Genomic DNA, 16,048 nt, shown 5'->3' with positions numbered 1-16,048 from the left:
GTCAAGTGAAAATACAACTGAAATACTTTCAACCATTCAGTTTCTCTGCCAGCAAACAGAAGAAAACAATGTATTTAAACATCAACAATATAACAATACGGTCAGTATCCAGAAATACTAGAGAGGTGTTCTAGTATTCAGTCCCTCTCTGTAACTATAACACAGTCTGTTATTCAATTGATGTTTGAGTAGCATGTAATACACACAAATGTACTTTATATGCTCTATTGTACATCTGTTATGTCACATATTCCTTAAGCAAAGTTTAAAACCTACTTTTTGGCTGTGGGATGTTCTGAATGTAAAAATGAAGAACCATATCATGCCACCTCAATAAAACACTTTTGCCTGAGATAGCTCGGTGACTTTTATTAACATGACCATCAGTAAAAATGTTCAAACTGTTGCTGTTGTATTTTACTTTTCATCATTTTCTGTTAAACTAACATGCAAAAACATTAAAATCCTTTTACGTAGGGTGAAAGGGCATCCGTCATTCATCCACCATCTTTGAGGATTGTTTTTAACTCGTAGAGATTATAAATAGATAGATAGATAGATAGATAGATAGATAGATAGATAGATAGATAGATAGATAGATAGATAGATAGATAGATAGATAGATACTTTATTTATCCCAAATTGGGAAATTCTTGTGTCACATCAGCAGGTTATCCAGGCATTGCATGAGAACAGTAAATGCATATATCTCTATAGTAAATATATATCTATAGAAAAATAGACCCAACAAAATAAATTAAATAAAATAGTTCAGTACAAGAATATAAGAGAAAAGATAGATGTACTTTTTTTGATCCCAAACTGGGAAAAATTTGAGTTAAAAAAACTGCTAGATTCTTCTTAGGCATAAAGCTGGCTGGTGCAGCCCTCTGTCAGTGTACTGACTTGTTTATAGCAGAAGCCTCAACTATTTTGTTCAAGGCAAAAGGCTCAGTCTTCATCCTCTCCTTCTTCATCAGGGCTACAGATATCTACAAGCTCAGCCAGGAATATTCCATCAGGATAGAGGAAAGGTGACCTCCGCTGCAGGTTAATCTCATCTGAAAAGTGAGATAGGCTTGGCACTCCAACATCAGAGGACTTGTCTGAATCTTTTTCGGCAGTAGCTGGAAAGTCACGGATTGGCTGCGTGAGCCTTATGGCTGAATCAAAAGAAGAAAAAGGGGGAAATAATTAGAACAACGTAAATATTTCAAAATGTCAAATCTACAGTACCAGTCACAAGATTTGGACACATCTTCCAATTCCCTTGAATGAGAAAGTGTGTCAAAACGTTAGACTGGTACTGTATTTAGTAGTCTACACATGCAGAGGATGGAAAGCAAAGATAGATAAGGAAGGCAAATAAATCCAAATCAGGGACTTATCCACTAAAAGAGATTATCCGTCTTAACAAAAATAGTTTAAAAAAAAAGTCCAGTTAGGCACGTAAATGTGGCATTTGTGGATATCTCCCTGACTAAGATAAAGAAATGAATCCCGTAGTCTCCTCAAAGGCTCTAAACTATAAACACAGCACACATTACAGCACACATCTATACTACTGATTACATTGACTCATGCACAGTTTCACCTTGCAGAAGATTGTCATTTTTTGTCTTCAGATTGTTGATTTCTGCACTCATAGCTGACATCTGGTAGAGGAAAGAATGGTTTCAGATCTCTCAATTCATCTTCATATTGCACACCTTTCTGTGTGCTGTAAGTCTCTGTTGGACATATTTGTGTTTTTATTTTATTGAATGCTTCCTTAAGTATATTTGTGTCCATTTTCACATTTATAATTTTTAATAGTAGCCATAGAAGAAGTGCAAGATTTGACCGTGAAGTATAACGTTCTGTTTGACCTTTTTGTCTGTAGTTTTTAGAAGACTTTGAATTTGTGATTTCTTTAATTGTTTCAGTGTAATTTCATATGTATCAGCTCTTCGTACCTCTCAGAATTTGTAATGACTTTGAAACAGACTTTTTCATATTTTGTCTGGATGTCACTAACTGTTGTCACATCATGGCAGCCACAGGCCTTCACTATAAGACAGCGACATACTATATCTCTTTCCTATCCTCTTATGGTTGAGTCAGATGTGTTCCAGCTGAGCGGTTCACTCCTCAGCTTCAAATCCGATTATTTTCAGAGTAGAAAGAGTCATATGTGAGATTATAGTTGAACTATGTTTCACAGAGAACGTGAAAAGTGATCATGCAGCGAGGCCCACTCCCCTCCCCTTTACTGTATGCTCTTTGATTAAAGCAGAAACTGGGATTAGTGGTGTCTGCACATATGTGTGTATGTCTATGTAATGAGTGAATGTGGTGCGAGCTCCTTTAATATCATGATATAATCTGTGTCCCACCATCATGCCATTAATGATATTAATTTGCACTTCTTGCAGATGATAATACATCATTTATGAAACATCATCTTGCAGTCAGACAAACATAGATGATCTTTTGAGTGGTGCAGTGGCTGGAGGCTTTATGTTGATGTTGTAGTCATTTAGGTGGATCTGTAATGAGTGTGCTGGTAGAGGTTTGGTGTTTGAAGGTTCAATAGGATATATGAACGCATTAGACATATGCATGTATACACTGGCTGTTATGGGTGATTGTAATTCTCACTTTTCCATTAGGCCAACCCCATTTCACTCTGATTAAAGCGTTTACAACCTGGAGGCTCTGGCTGTGGATGTTTGTCTCAGCTTGTGCTTCTTCTGCTGGCTCTCCCTCCTCCCTTCCTGACCAGTCGTCGCTCTCTTCGTCCTCTTCAAACACCGGCATCAAACCAGAGCCCTGATGCCAGCTCCTCCTCTCCACTGCACTCTGAATGAAAAATACACAGCTTTTAGTATAATCCATGTCATAGCTGTCACTGTTTGGTGATCACAATTCTCATATTTTTTTCAGTTCTGATTTGCTTCTAACCTTGATATTATTCGAAGATGGAGTCCAGTCTTGGAGTGGCCTGGCTCCAGTCTGAGCAATCTCCTTTGCCTCTCGCTCCTTAAAAAGACTCTTTAACTAAAAATTGTAAGATATTTGTGGCAGGATAAAGAATTTCCTTTATGATGATTTTGTTTTGTCATTTACAAAAGATTAAAAAAATAGCTGAAATCATGTTTTTACCTGCTCAGTGACCATCCTCCTCTGTTGGTCCACTTCTACATTAACTGGGGAGACAGTTTTATACTTCCTGCCATCAACAGATGAGTTCTCATTTTTAACCTGTGGACAAGGAGTCTGTCAGTTATTATGTCCTCCACCATAGGAGGCCATCTTTAGAAGTGTCCTTTTTATGAACTTTACCGGGTAAAGCTGCCTTAGTGTTTGAAGCCTCTGGACTGCCAGTGTTTTCTCCTCTTCCAGGTGGTTTGCCTTCCTCCTGCTCTCTGAGACCATATGGAGGAAGTAGTTTCAGAGCTTAACCGGTGAGTAAAATCAACACATTATCTGGTAGTTTTTTTAAAAGCAAGTTCATACCTTCTAGCTGGGCCCTCAGTGTGTCAGAGGTCAAGCCCCCTTCATCTTGATTGTCTCCAGAAGCCTTTTTCATCTCCTGTCATGACAAAAAAAAGAGGATAAAAAGAGGTGAGATGTGCTGGTTAATTCCCCTCTTAACACACCTGCTGAAGATGATGTAACTGCACCTTGAGCTCCAGAGCAGAAGTATTGATTTGGCCCTCAGTTTTTTCTGTCCCTCTCAGCCTTTCTAAACTCTTCAGAGTTTCCTAATCTTGAAACAATCAGCCAGTTAGATGAAAAAATCTTACTTTTCCATCAGTTATTCTTCTCTCTGTCTGCCAGTTTCTGCTTCAGCCTTTGAGCCTCACTGCTTTGTAGACACATCTGTTAATCATGAAATTTATTTCTAGACTCTATTTACTTGGATTTACTGTTAATATGTGATCACATAAAAATACATCAATGTAAACATATATAAATCCATCGTTACAGACTTTATTTTCCTTTACTCTAAGCTGCTTTCAACAAAACGTGACAAAATTAAGCTCAGGGGAGGAGGATCATAGAACAATTTCTAACCTGAGCGCTTTTGTTTTGACTGCTGGAGACGGATGGTGGGTTCCATAACAAAGAGGATTCAGTCTGTGATGATATGTTGAGGCTAAAACAATAGAGAGCCAGATGAAGAGATAGATCACGGAATTCAATTTTGAGCATTTGCTGACGGTGCGTGATGAAAATCTCATCAAAATCCACTCACTCTGTCACTGTGCCCTTGTCCTGAGTTTGCACAGCTTCACCCCCTGAAAATACAAGGTCAGAGCAGTGTTACGCCCCCTGTGATTGAGTTTAAAACTAGACAAATTGTCTTGCAATGGATGCCTGCTGTACATGGTCGGTAATCTTGTTAAATATTTCACAGTTGCCACAGATTGCTGAAGAGTGGAAAAAAAGCCTGAGAAGAAGTGTATTAACCTTTACCTTTATCCTGAAACAGCGCTTGACCCCTGCTCCTTTCCAACTCCAGCTCCTGTTTGCATGCTTCAAGCTCAACCCTTAGCAGTAAGTCAGATTCATTCTGTTTAAAAAAAACATATCATTAAACAACCCATATTTATCTACTATAGTACCAGTCAAAAGTTTGGATTCACTTTTTCATTCAAGTGAATTGGAAGTGATGTCAAAACTTTTGACTGGTGCTGTACATCTTTAACAATAAGATCATCTCAGTGCCCTAATCTTAGGAAACTAGGCTTAAGTACTAGCTTCTTCTCTGAGTAGGAAAATATGTTTTATCAGAAAAAAAGTGGTTCATTTAGGCAGCAATCAGTTAGTTTGGATTTGGTGGTTTACAATATATGGTATCACTTGTCTCTCTGGCCCTCTTTCTTAACTTTTCAATCTCAGTTGTCATCTGTTTTGCACTTGGAGCTGAAATGAATACATTTAGATGTAGCTGAATACACAGCTGTAGAGTAAAGACATGGTCTTACTTTATTTCTGGAGTTGTTCTTCTTAAGCTCTTCTATCTCCTCCTGTGTGGACTGCAGGGTTAAAGCCACCTTTTGCCATTTCTCAGTCCAGTTTGAGGCCACAGCTCTCAGCTCCTCGATTTTCTGGACCCTCGCTGCATCTTGCCTCTGATATTCGTCCTCCTGCTGGTGGAGCTTCTCCTCCTTCGCAAGGACCTCATCCTCCAAAGACAGACAACTATCCTGCAGTTTCTGTTTTTCTAATTCTAAAGCTTCCAACGATTCCCTGGAGAAATTGAAGCAAGGTTTCAGTAAAGAGAGGATGCTTCTACTGTTTTACAGAAGGACGGTCTAAAAATGCTGAAAAAGAGTGCTTGTTCACTATCTCACCCAAGCTGATGGCACTTTTCCTTCAAATCTGTTAGCTCTCTGTGTCCATCATTAATTTTGATGAGAAGCTCCTCTCTTTCTGTGATCAGCTGAGAGCGTTCTGCCTTCAGATCTGCGATCTGTTTTGTGTTCATGACTTTTTCTGATGTTTGCTCCTGTAGCTGGGACTGTGACATCTCCAGTCTCTGTTTGACCATTTCAAGCTCACATGTAAGCTTTTCATTTACCTGGTATAAAGACATAACAAGGATAAATTAATTCTAAAAATTCAGCAATGACAAAACTCAAAAAAACCACCTCCACTTAAAGATTTAACCTCTCTGAGAGCCTTTGTTTCTTCCTTCATCAGGACAGTTTCCTGTTTGCTGTTGTGAGAATCAGCCTGATGAACATGGAGCTCACAACTCTCTGAGCCTTGTTGGATCTTTTCCCTCTGCTGCAGATCTGCTTTCTCCTCCTACATGAGATACAGGCAAAATAACCTTGACACAATCCTAAAGTATTAGATTTTGATCTTAGAAATCTCAGTTATTGTAGATTAAATTAATAAAGATATGATACCTGGATCAAGTGTTCTTTGTCAGACAGAGCCCCTGAGAAACTGGCTTTCAGTTCTTTTATATTGTCCTCCAGCTTTAGCACTTGAGTGGACAAGATGGCTTTTTCCTGAACAGAATTAGAAAACAAATTTCCTTTGTAAAATTCTACCATATCGCATGAATTAATACTGAATATGAGACAGGAAACTGACCAGACATGCTTGGCTGATCTTGTTGTTGGCTTCACTCAACTGTTCTTGTACATCAGAGTGGTTCTGCATAGTGTTGTTAAGCCTCTGAATCATCTCCTCCATTTGATTCAGCAGTGTCCTCTGCACCTATAGGAGCACAGAAAAAAATATGGAACAAAATTTTAAAAAGGACTGGGCAACAGATGACTGCAGTGTGGGTTTGTCATTTTAGCTTTTAAACTGACCTCTGTAGAGGTCTGGAGTTTCTGGAGTGCATTGTTTCGCTCTTCTTCTTGTGTCTTTGCTCTTGCTTCAGACTCTCTCAGAGCTGCTCTCAGCTTGCACATCTCTGTGTCAGACTTCTGCTTCTCCTAATTTAAAGCCATGGATAAAAGCAGTAAGTGGTAAGAATGTATAAAATAATGCATTTTTTATTACAACACAAATCTACTTTCATGACACATAAAGCTTACACACCTGTATGTTTAAGTCTTCTTGATTCATTGGTAATGTACTTAGTGAGACAGAAGTTTTTTCAGGAGAAACAGATTGAACATGGCTTCCTCTGTTCAAGGTAGACCTCATCTGCAGCAGGTCCTTTTCCATCTGTTGGAACCTTGAGAGTGAACTTCACATGAGATATTCAGTCATTTCTATGTCATTCAATTTTCCTTTTACATGTCTTTGGCTGCACTTACTTTTTACGGAGCTCTCTACGCTGCCAGCTCTTTTCAAATGGGGATAATTCAGCTGCCTCATTCTCCTGCTCAAGAGCGCTCATCGCCTCTGCCTGCTGCTGTAACACATGAGTGCAGGATGAGAGGAGGCTGTGTACCACTAAAACACAACTCAACACTGTTCAATCTTCTATAGCTGTAAAACAATCTGTCAAAACCAAAATATCCAGAGGCAAGAAGAGAGGAACAAATGCAAAAACTCAAAGCAAAAAATGTAGATCATTTGTTTCCATTGATTTTTAAACCTTTTAACTCTTTAAACTCCCTCACCTTATGTTTCATGTCAAGCAGCTGTGCAGTACTTATGTTATAGTTCAACTGTGCGTCTCTTGACTTCAGCAGGTCCAGCTGGGTGTCCAGACGCTCATAAACATCCCGCATCCATTCCATCAGCTCTGATTGTCTATAGCTACTTTCACCTTGAGCAGCCCGCAATTCAGCCCCTAGAAAAGACCGTGGAGCACCCTCAGGTGCCAGATAGGACAGAGACTGCCATCTCCTCATACCTGGACCATTCTGTCTGAAGCCACTAGTGCTGCCAGATGTGCTAAAACACAACCAGACAACATTTATTAAACCGCACTGATTTCAGAAATATTATATCAGCCGGTCTCTGTGATGTTTCAAAATTGTATAATTCACCCCTCACCTTGTGTTGACTTTGGACAGAAACCCTGACCCAGAAACAGCTGCCATACCACACCATGCTGAGGACTAAGAAGGGAAATCACAACATTTTTAAAAAAAACTACACTTTGTTCTAACTGTTCTACCACAAAATAAGAGCATAACTGGGTCCTACCTGGGCTGTGAAGCGAGATTTGGTGTCCCACATATCGAGATCCGTGAGAGAAAATGGACTTGAACTCCTGCACGTGGGTCTAAACATCTTAGAGAGTCTTCCTAAATCTGAGCAATCACATCCCTTTGTAAGGGAGAGACTACACTCCTCATCTCCCTACGTCTACCCAAGTGACAGGGATAGATTTTCACACAAAGGTGGCAGCTTGAGCAATGGGACTATTCTTAGAACATGTGTCTTGTTTTTTCCACTGCTTGCTTGATAGTCAACAACTAGTTGAAACACTGCATGGTTATTACAGCGTGTTTATAATCCACAAATGTATTGATTTTATTCCACGTGTCTTTATATAATTCTCATAATTTTCCCTATCAAAATACAAGTATGTCTGGTTGAAATGTAACATGGTAAGAGCTAAGAAAAGAAACACAACACATGTTCAGAATAAAAGTGTTGAGTCTGCATTGAATGACACTTTCTCTTACGGTACCTTGCTGCAGAGAACCTCTCCTGTCCACTGACAATGCTCACTTGTTCTTTCTCATAAGCCTCAAAGCTTTGATTGCAAGCTTTTCGGAGTACAGCCCTTGAGCTGAGTATCCATGGTAACCAATGTACACATGACGCTGTTGGGTGGGTGTGTCACAGTTCATAGTCTCCACATGAACTCACTCTCAGTCTGCTGACTGGCTGTTGACACGAGTTGTTAAGAATATCTCCCAAAGAATAATTAGAATAGACACGGCCCCACTCTGATTAATTATGTATGACAGTGAATTTGACCTGATTGATTATGATTGCCTTTAGGCACAGGGAGATAAAAAATGCTTTATGATTATGTTCTTATAGATGTTTTTTTTATAGGAATTTATTTTAGTATCAGACATAGGCCATGTGATCAGTTGTGAGATAATATCATGGTTATAGAAGAACGCTAATACTATGCAGCTCAGTGTGAAATACTGCATCCTTCTGACTAAATCCAAAGTTATTTCTTTGCATACGCCTGTCAGACCATTATTCAGAAGAACTGCTCTCTTTCAAATATATTCCACATCCCAATTAATGCTCATAACTGCCATACAGTAAGAATTACATCAGAATCATCTTTACTGTATGTGTAAGTATGTTTACGCATACAAGGAATAATTCCGGTTTAGTGGCTCTCAATGTATTTACACACAACACAACACAAAAATCTTAAGAGTGATATACAAGGAATGTCTATGAGCAAGTGAAACTTTCTGTGTTTCTCTGTTTCTGTGAACTGTAAACAGGATACAAATAGTGCAAAGATGTAGAGAGTGCACAGAGTGCTGAAATAAATATTGAATGGTAAAAAAAAAAGTTACTTTATATATATACAGTACAGCCTGTTCAAATATACAGTAATGAATTAAATGTATTGCACATTTTGTGTTTTAGACTAAAATAAATATATTCAGTTTGTAGGTACAGTGGGCATTACAGTCAGTGGTAGAATGTACTAAGTATTTTTACTCAAATTCTGTACTTAAGTACAAATTTTACTCTTCTACATTTATTTACCACTTATATTTACAAATTACTTTTCAGATTAAGATTTTACATAAAAAATACATTTCAATACATTTAATACATTTTTTTAAATTCATTATGCTCTTTGAGCTGCATTAGTGTGTGAAAGGTGCTATATAAATAAAGTGTATTATTATTAGTAGTAAAAAATTATAATAAAAAACATGATACCCTTATATAATATGATGCAGTACTATTACTAGTAAGCTATCTAAAAGTAAGTATCTACAATTGGCTCCATATTGATGAACTACAACATTAAAATACTCTTATATGTACTTGTAAGTGATAAAAACAAACAGTATACCATAATAATATAACACTCTAAATGAAGCCAGTCTGCATAATGAGTACTTTTACTTGTGATACTTTAAGTACATTTTCCTGATAATACTTCTGTACTTTTCCTAAGTAGCATTTTGAATTCAGGGCTTTTACTTGTGTTGGAGTAGGATCTGAATACCACTGATTATATTGTTAATACTGTATGACTACGCATAAGAAATAGAGCAAAACAAAACAAAAACAGAAGCTCGTGTATGTGGAAACAGTTTGTCAGATGTCACATGTAAATAAACATTTGAAACTCTAATTTTGTAATATGCCTTAAACCGGAAGCCGGAAGTGGTAATCCAGAAGCTAACAGCAGCAGCCGCAGCTTTGAACCATTCAAGAAGCTAAGAAAGCTAAGAAGCTAGCACTTTTAAGGTTCTTGAAAACATTGTTCTCGTATTAGTCCTGAAAAGGTACGGAACTTAAACATCATCTCTTTAATCAAATACAGTCGGTACTTCTTAAATTAACGCAAGATTGTAACTTAGCTAGATAACAGGCCGACGCTAACGCTAGTCAGTTAGCATAGCTGTGCTAACACCGAGTAGTTAATATTTCTAATGTCGTAACTTACTGTTGAAAAGTACGCATTTCGTTTAATAGGAAGTCGGTGGTTTAATCTGTAACGTAACACATCATCAGTATATTATCTAACAACTCACAAATGTTTGTATTGTATCTCGTGCAGACATGGCTGCGGATTGGTTGGGTAGTTTGGTGTCAATTAACTGTGGACCAACACTGGGCGTCTATCAAGGAGAGGTGTCATCTGTGGACCAGTGCAGCCAAACCATCTCTCTCAGACAACCTTTCCATAATGGAGTCAAGTGCCCTGTTCCCGAGGTCACATTCAGGTAAAACTATGACAAACGTTTTACCCCCTGGCTGTTACTTTTTGTCATATTTTGCTGACTGACAGATATCGTTAATTTCTGTTACTAAAGATACATTTTAACCTTTTTTTGCTGCAGTGCCATTGACATAAAGGAGCTGAAGATATTAGATATCAGAAATGGCAACACGAGGAATAGCTCTTTGGCATCTACAAAAGTAAGCAGCAATCCAGTTGCAGTCCCAAAGGGCGACCCCAGGTCCTTGGAGAAAGTAAACTCTCCTCAGCACTGCTCCAAAAGCTACGGAGACCGTCACCTGGATGTTCCCGGTCAGCCTAAAGGATTTCGTCGAAGACATAACTCATGTAAGCTCAGTTTATTAAAAATCTGAACAAATATAGTTTTCTCTGACTGTTGTGGAGTACAGATTAACAATGTGTTTACTTTCCCATCAGGGTCATCCAGTAGTCGAGGGGCAAACCAAGCCACACCAAAAAAGAATGGAGTGAAGAACGGTGGCAGCCAAATGAAGCACAGAGACGATGAGTGTTTTGGGGATGGTATGGATGATGGCCTGGATACAGACTTTGATTTTGAAGGAAACTTGGCTCTTTTTGACAAAGCAGCAGTTTTCTCAGAGATCGACACATCAGAGCGCCGTAATGGTGCCAGGTCACGTGGTACTCCACAAGAACAGCCACCTTCACGGTACCGTCACGATGAAAACATCCTGGAGGCCAAACCAATTGTGTACAGACAGATCACTGTACCGCAGCCAGGGGCCAAAGAATACTGCACTGGTAAGTGTGTTATGTTGTTAAACAGTGAAATAAGTCGTAATGAGGACAAGTGAATAGATGTAAACTATAATAAACATATTTATTTTATTCCATTCAGACTCTGGACTTGTTGTGCCCAGTATATCCTATGAACTACACAAGCGACTGTTGTCGGTCGCAGAACGTTACGGCCTCTCTCTGGAGCGGAGACTTGAGATGACAGGAGTGTGTGCCAGTCAGATGGCACTAACATTGCTGGGTGGGCCCAACAGGTAAGCATGTAGTGGTTTTGGCACCAATATAAATAATTGGTAAAATATCTAAATGACATTAAGTTACTAGTAGAGTTGAAACAATTGATTAATCTGTTGGCAGAATATTAATTGGCAACTATTCTGATAATTAAGCATTTTAGACATTTTTTCTAGCAAAAATGCCAAACACTCATTGTTTTCAGCTTCTTTATTGTGAAGATTTGTTGCTTTCTTCGTCATACATGGTAGTAAAATGAATATGTTTGGGCTTTAGGTCAGAAAAAACAAGCAACTTGAAAACATCACCCTGGGAAACTGTGATGAATATTTTAACTATTTTCTGACATTTTAGAAACCAAAAGATGGAACGATTGATCAACAAAATAATCGACAGATAAGTTGATAATAAAAATGATCGTTAATTGCAGCCCCAGTGACATAGTATTCTATGAAAAACAATGTGCCAAGGGTAACTGTCGCTGGCCAGTATGGTGCACATTTTTCAGAGAAATTAGTTACTAACCTGTTTACAGTAAACTGTTAGTACCCAGGTACATCATTAAATGCAACAAAATTCAAAATTTTGGGTAATTTTGATTCAATTTGCTCATGGAGAGTGTGTATGTCAGTGTTTGAGCACAGGTAAATAAAATGATTTCAATATCAGAGACATCCTTGCCTAACATCAGATGCGCAGATAGGTTGTCTGGTGGCTTCGGGAGCCCAAACGTTCATGTACTAACGATCAATAAATGATCACAAAAGAAACAAGATTAAATAAAATTTCATAATATTGAACTCAGTTAGTAAAATATATTGTAATATTTCACAATTTTATGGTTATGTTACATATTTTGTCTGTATTTATCAATATTATAATATTATATAATTATCTACCTATTCATGTATTTAATAATGAAGTCTTTGGGTCTCTATACTGGTGAGCCTTATTGTTTGCCAAACATGAATTGATTGCTTAGAGAGAATTAAATTCAGAAAATAAAAACAAGGTGTATCATCTTATTTTCTTTTTGTCATGTTTCTTCCAGATTCACTCCAAAAAATTTACACCAGCGTCCCACAGTGGCGCTGTTGTGTGGCCCTCATGTTCAGGGGGCTCAGGGCATCAGCTGTGGTCGTCACCTGGCCAATCATGAAGTGGAGGTCATCCTGTTTCTACCCAATTTTGTCAAGATGCTCGACTCAGTCACCAGCGAGCTCACACTCTTTAACAAGACTGGGGGCAAACAGGTGTCAAGTATCAAAGGTGAGCATATTTTGAACTTAATATTTTACTTTAGGTTGTGATTATGATTATCCTTTTTCTGGAACAGGACATAGCAATTTCTGAATTTTGACATGTCTGCATTCGAGGTGGTCAGGAATTAGTTTGAGATAGTATAATTTTTTTCTTTCTGACTCCACAGACCTTCCAGACACCCCAGTGGACCTAATCATTAACTGCCTGGACTGCCATGAGAACACATTCCTGATGGATCAGCCTTGGTACCGAGCAGCTGCAGACTGGGCAAACCAGAACCGAGCACCAGTGCTCAGCATAGACCCTCCTGTAATTGGACAGGGGCAGGCAGTCGAGGCCAAGTGGTCCCTCTCTCTTTGCCTCCCTCTTCCCCTGGCAGAGGGGGCTGGCAGGGTTTACCTGTGTGACATAGGTATCCCTCGCCAGGTGTTCCAGGAAGTGGGAATTAAGTACCTTTCTCCTTTTGGGTGCAAATTTGTCATCCCCTTGCATTCTGCATGATGGGACTAATGGTCATTGTGACAGATTTAATCTTTCACCGTCCGTGACCATTTGGGTTTTGGCGCCTTACATTCGAAAGCTTCAACTGTTTTACAGCTTATCCATTAAGTTTCTAACTCATCAACATGAGAATGTGACTTTTCCCTCATACTGAAGGACCATTGTTTGGTACATTAGTTTTACAAGGACTAAGTGCATATGGATGGGATAGGAAAAGATTTCAAATCTAGGTTTTTAGTGAAAAAACTAATGTCAACACCATTAGAGGTTTGAGGAGAGTAATTATGTAGATACCACTGTGTTTACATGATATTATAAGATATTTAGAAGACGCGTTATTCAAAAATACATCTGGAATATTATGACTTGGTGTTAAATTGAATAGGACAATCTCTATTTTTTGAATGTCACTGTAATCTAACCTCAATCCAAAGCCATCTGGATCCACCATATAATACACGCGAATACATTGTTATTACATTAAGCTGGATGAGACAACAGAAATCCAACTTGCATAGTTATTATTGCTAATGGCCTTGCTCATTGCATGCCATTCATTGCAGCACTCAGTTACTGTTGTCTAATGTTTTGTTAGGATAGCTTTCATATTTTGAAATTGTAATATTCACGAGGAATTCCATCTAAGCAAATGTGGAAGATGTGATTTATATTAATAATGCTGTGTTTTCAGACTAGACCAGTGTTGACTGGGGCAGCTACTGGAGAGAATCCAGATATCGCCAGTTTTGTTTGTTCTTGTTAAATTAAGCAGTGATGATAAGGGCTCTGATAAGATGACACAGCATGTAAAACCTCTCATCTTGCCTTTTAGTTATGATATGAGGAAGAAAAACAGAATTTTGGTACAGTTGTATCAGTTAAAGGACCATACAAGTTTGTCTGCAAGTTTCAGCTCCTTAACTTAAAATCATTTATATTTAACATTTGTGCTGATCATTTTCAATTGCAGGCTGTACAGCTTAAATTTTTACGTATTGTCCTACAATTCTGCAATGATTGGTTTCCATTTATTACTGTGCTGTAAAAAAATTAATTAGCAGACTCTAAACCTCATAAGTCATATTGTGTAATACTTCACAGTAAATATCAAGTTTCTGTTTTTGCTAATGATGTATTATTGTTGCTTGGTAAAACAGATTAAGCACAGTTTGACTTCAGATGTCTGCACTGCATTACACTGACAAGCATTAATGCACACTTGATATTACACAACTCAAGCTTGTTTCAAGAGTGTGGCAATAGATTTTTTTATATATATATTGTACAATAATGAATAGAAACCAGTGGATGCTTGGAAAGGTTGACAAAATATAATGTCTAGAAGTAGAATGGTCTGCAAAATGGTTAGTTACGGTGAGAAATCAAAGTGATTAGTAATAAATGTGCTAACACATGCAAAACCACCAGAATGGCCCTTTAAGTTTCAAACCAAGCGATTGAATTTCAATCTTACAGGTTTGAATGTCCACGGTTTGTTGGTTGACAAAACGAGTAGTGTTTTCTAAAGGATAAATGATGTTTATGTGGGATACAAGTGCATTTTGAGTGAATCTAAACTCAGAAAAAAAGATCAAGATGCAACTTCCTGCTCTGAGTACACTCTGTGAACCAATTAGATTGGATGTTTGTGATGAGAAATTGTTTAAAAAGAGTTGCTTTTCAGTTTCCCCTTCCCCCTTTTGATTTCACAGAGTATGCCTGTTGATGTATTTGACCGTTACTGGTATTGACCATGGTTGCAGAGCATACTGTGAAATATGTCCAAAAACAAAGAAGAGCTCATTGTTTCGTGCTGCTTTTTGAGGCCTTGATGGAGGAGTTTATGGAGGTTCTACTGCCAGATATTTTTGACAACGAAGGTCACACCTTTTGCTGGTTCTTTAACCACATTGAAAATTTGATATGTGTCCAGAACTGAAGCAATCGTGTTTATAGACCTTTTATTGGACATACGTCTTGTGCACATCAATATTTCCTTAATACAGAGTTGAATCTTGTGTTATTAAGGTCATTGCAATTTAGAAAAGGCTGAATTTATGCAGTCTATACATGTAGAGGTTACAAATCAAGTAATCTTTGTGATATGTTGCTTGGTGTGGTGTTATTTTCCACACATGAACTTGTTAAGTGTAACATCTCAGGAGGATTAAAAACAGTCATGTTATATTTGTTGTGTGCTTTCTCTGTGCACACTTGCTAGTCTGCACAAAGTTCAAGCGCTCATTCTGTGAAAATTACTTTCATGCACAGAGGTTTTGTCCTTTTTCCAACATTCCACTGGCCTGATGTGTTATGTCACATCTGTTGAGACAAGTCTGGCTCGGAAACATCAGCCAGTGTTACTGAATGTGAACGGAGAATGAGTTTTGTTTATCTTTGGCCGCCAGGGGGCCATGAAACCACACTGTCAGTGGCTCTTCCTTATTCTGCTGTAATGGCAGCTTTATGTACTTAAATACTATTTCCTTATGGTGTTATTTCTCTACAAAATGTGAACAGTCAGAAAACACGAGGTGATGAACGCATACCTGTTCTAAAGACAAAATATTTCAGAGCAGGTTGATCAAATTAGTTTACATGTTCTAAACTCTCAGATCTGCTATGGTTGTGTGTCAATAGCTAGTGGCAAGTTTTGTTTAGACAGGACTAAAGTTTCACTTTGGGACAGTTCACTGTCAAGGTTCTTGTGCAAAATACTGTGCAGTCCTCATGTGTCATGTCTACAGATTACATTAATAAAAAGAACTTTCACTACTGTTTTTTTTTGTATTGAACTTCTGTAAACATTGCCTCATTGATGATCAAATTCCTTCACTAACTTCACCGAAGTGGATCCAGTGATGCAGCCTATTTTTAGTGTTATACGAGTTTATCATTAACGCGCATGTGCAGTACAAA

General features: G+C 38.1%; 2 protein-coding genes across 7 annotated transcripts; one reads left to right on the top strand and one right to left on the bottom strand.

Annotated features, from left to right (window-relative positions):
• Positions 1–366: 366 nt before the first annotated feature.
• LOC121896911 (myosin-11-like) lies at positions 367–8,995 on the bottom strand. Of its 6 annotated transcripts, none has more exons than XM_042410987.1 (22): positions 7,612–8,995; positions 7,459–7,523; positions 7,080–7,356; positions 6,771–6,868; positions 6,550–6,700; positions 6,318–6,443; positions 6,094–6,219; positions 5,904–6,008; positions 5,659–5,799; positions 5,343–5,569; positions 4,974–5,238; positions 4,456–4,558; positions 4,241–4,283; positions 4,060–4,141; positions 3,666–3,746; positions 3,499–3,571; positions 3,325–3,407; positions 3,145–3,243; positions 2,944–3,039; positions 2,689–2,841; positions 1,595–1,655; positions 367–1,163 (listed from the first exon to the last, which is right to left on the bottom strand). In XM_042410987.1, exons 1-22 carry the CDS (start codon positions 7,696–7,698, stop codon positions 952–954), a joined length of 2,754 nt encoding a protein of 917 aa, XP_042266921.1. In that variant the 5' UTR covers positions 7,699–8,995; the 3' UTR covers positions 367–951. The 6 variants fall into 6 exon arrangements, with proteins under 6 accessions (XP_042266921.1, XP_042266922.1, XP_042266923.1 ...); XM_042410988.1 differs by having other exon boundaries at positions 3,499–3,574; positions 4,462–4,558; XM_042410989.1 differs by having other exon boundaries at positions 3,499–3,574; positions 6,550–6,688.
• Positions 8,996–9,765: 770 nt separating this feature from the next.
• Positions 9,766–15,907, top strand: edc3 (enhancer of mRNA decapping 3 homolog (S. cerevisiae)). Its single transcript, XM_042410993.1, has 7 exons — positions 9,766–9,914; positions 10,190–10,355; positions 10,473–10,699; positions 10,790–11,134; positions 11,232–11,385; positions 12,417–12,634; positions 12,795–15,907. Exons 2-7 carry the CDS (start codon positions 10,192–10,194, stop codon positions 13,127–13,129), a joined length of 1,443 nt encoding a protein of 480 aa, XP_042266927.1. The 5' UTR covers positions 9,766–9,914; positions 10,190–10,191; the 3' UTR covers positions 13,130–15,907.
• The last annotated feature ends 141 nt before the right edge of the window (positions 15,908–16,048 follow it).

The sequence above is a fragment of the Thunnus maccoyii genome, chromosome 5 (assembly GCF_910596095.1).
Source record: "Thunnus maccoyii chromosome 5, fThuMac1.1, whole genome shotgun sequence".
Taxonomy (NCBI): Eukaryota; Metazoa; Chordata; class Actinopteri; order Scombriformes; family Scombridae; genus Thunnus; species Thunnus maccoyii.
The sequence above is the reverse complement of the archived record's forward strand: the minus strand, read 5'-3'. Positions and strand labels throughout refer to the sequence as shown.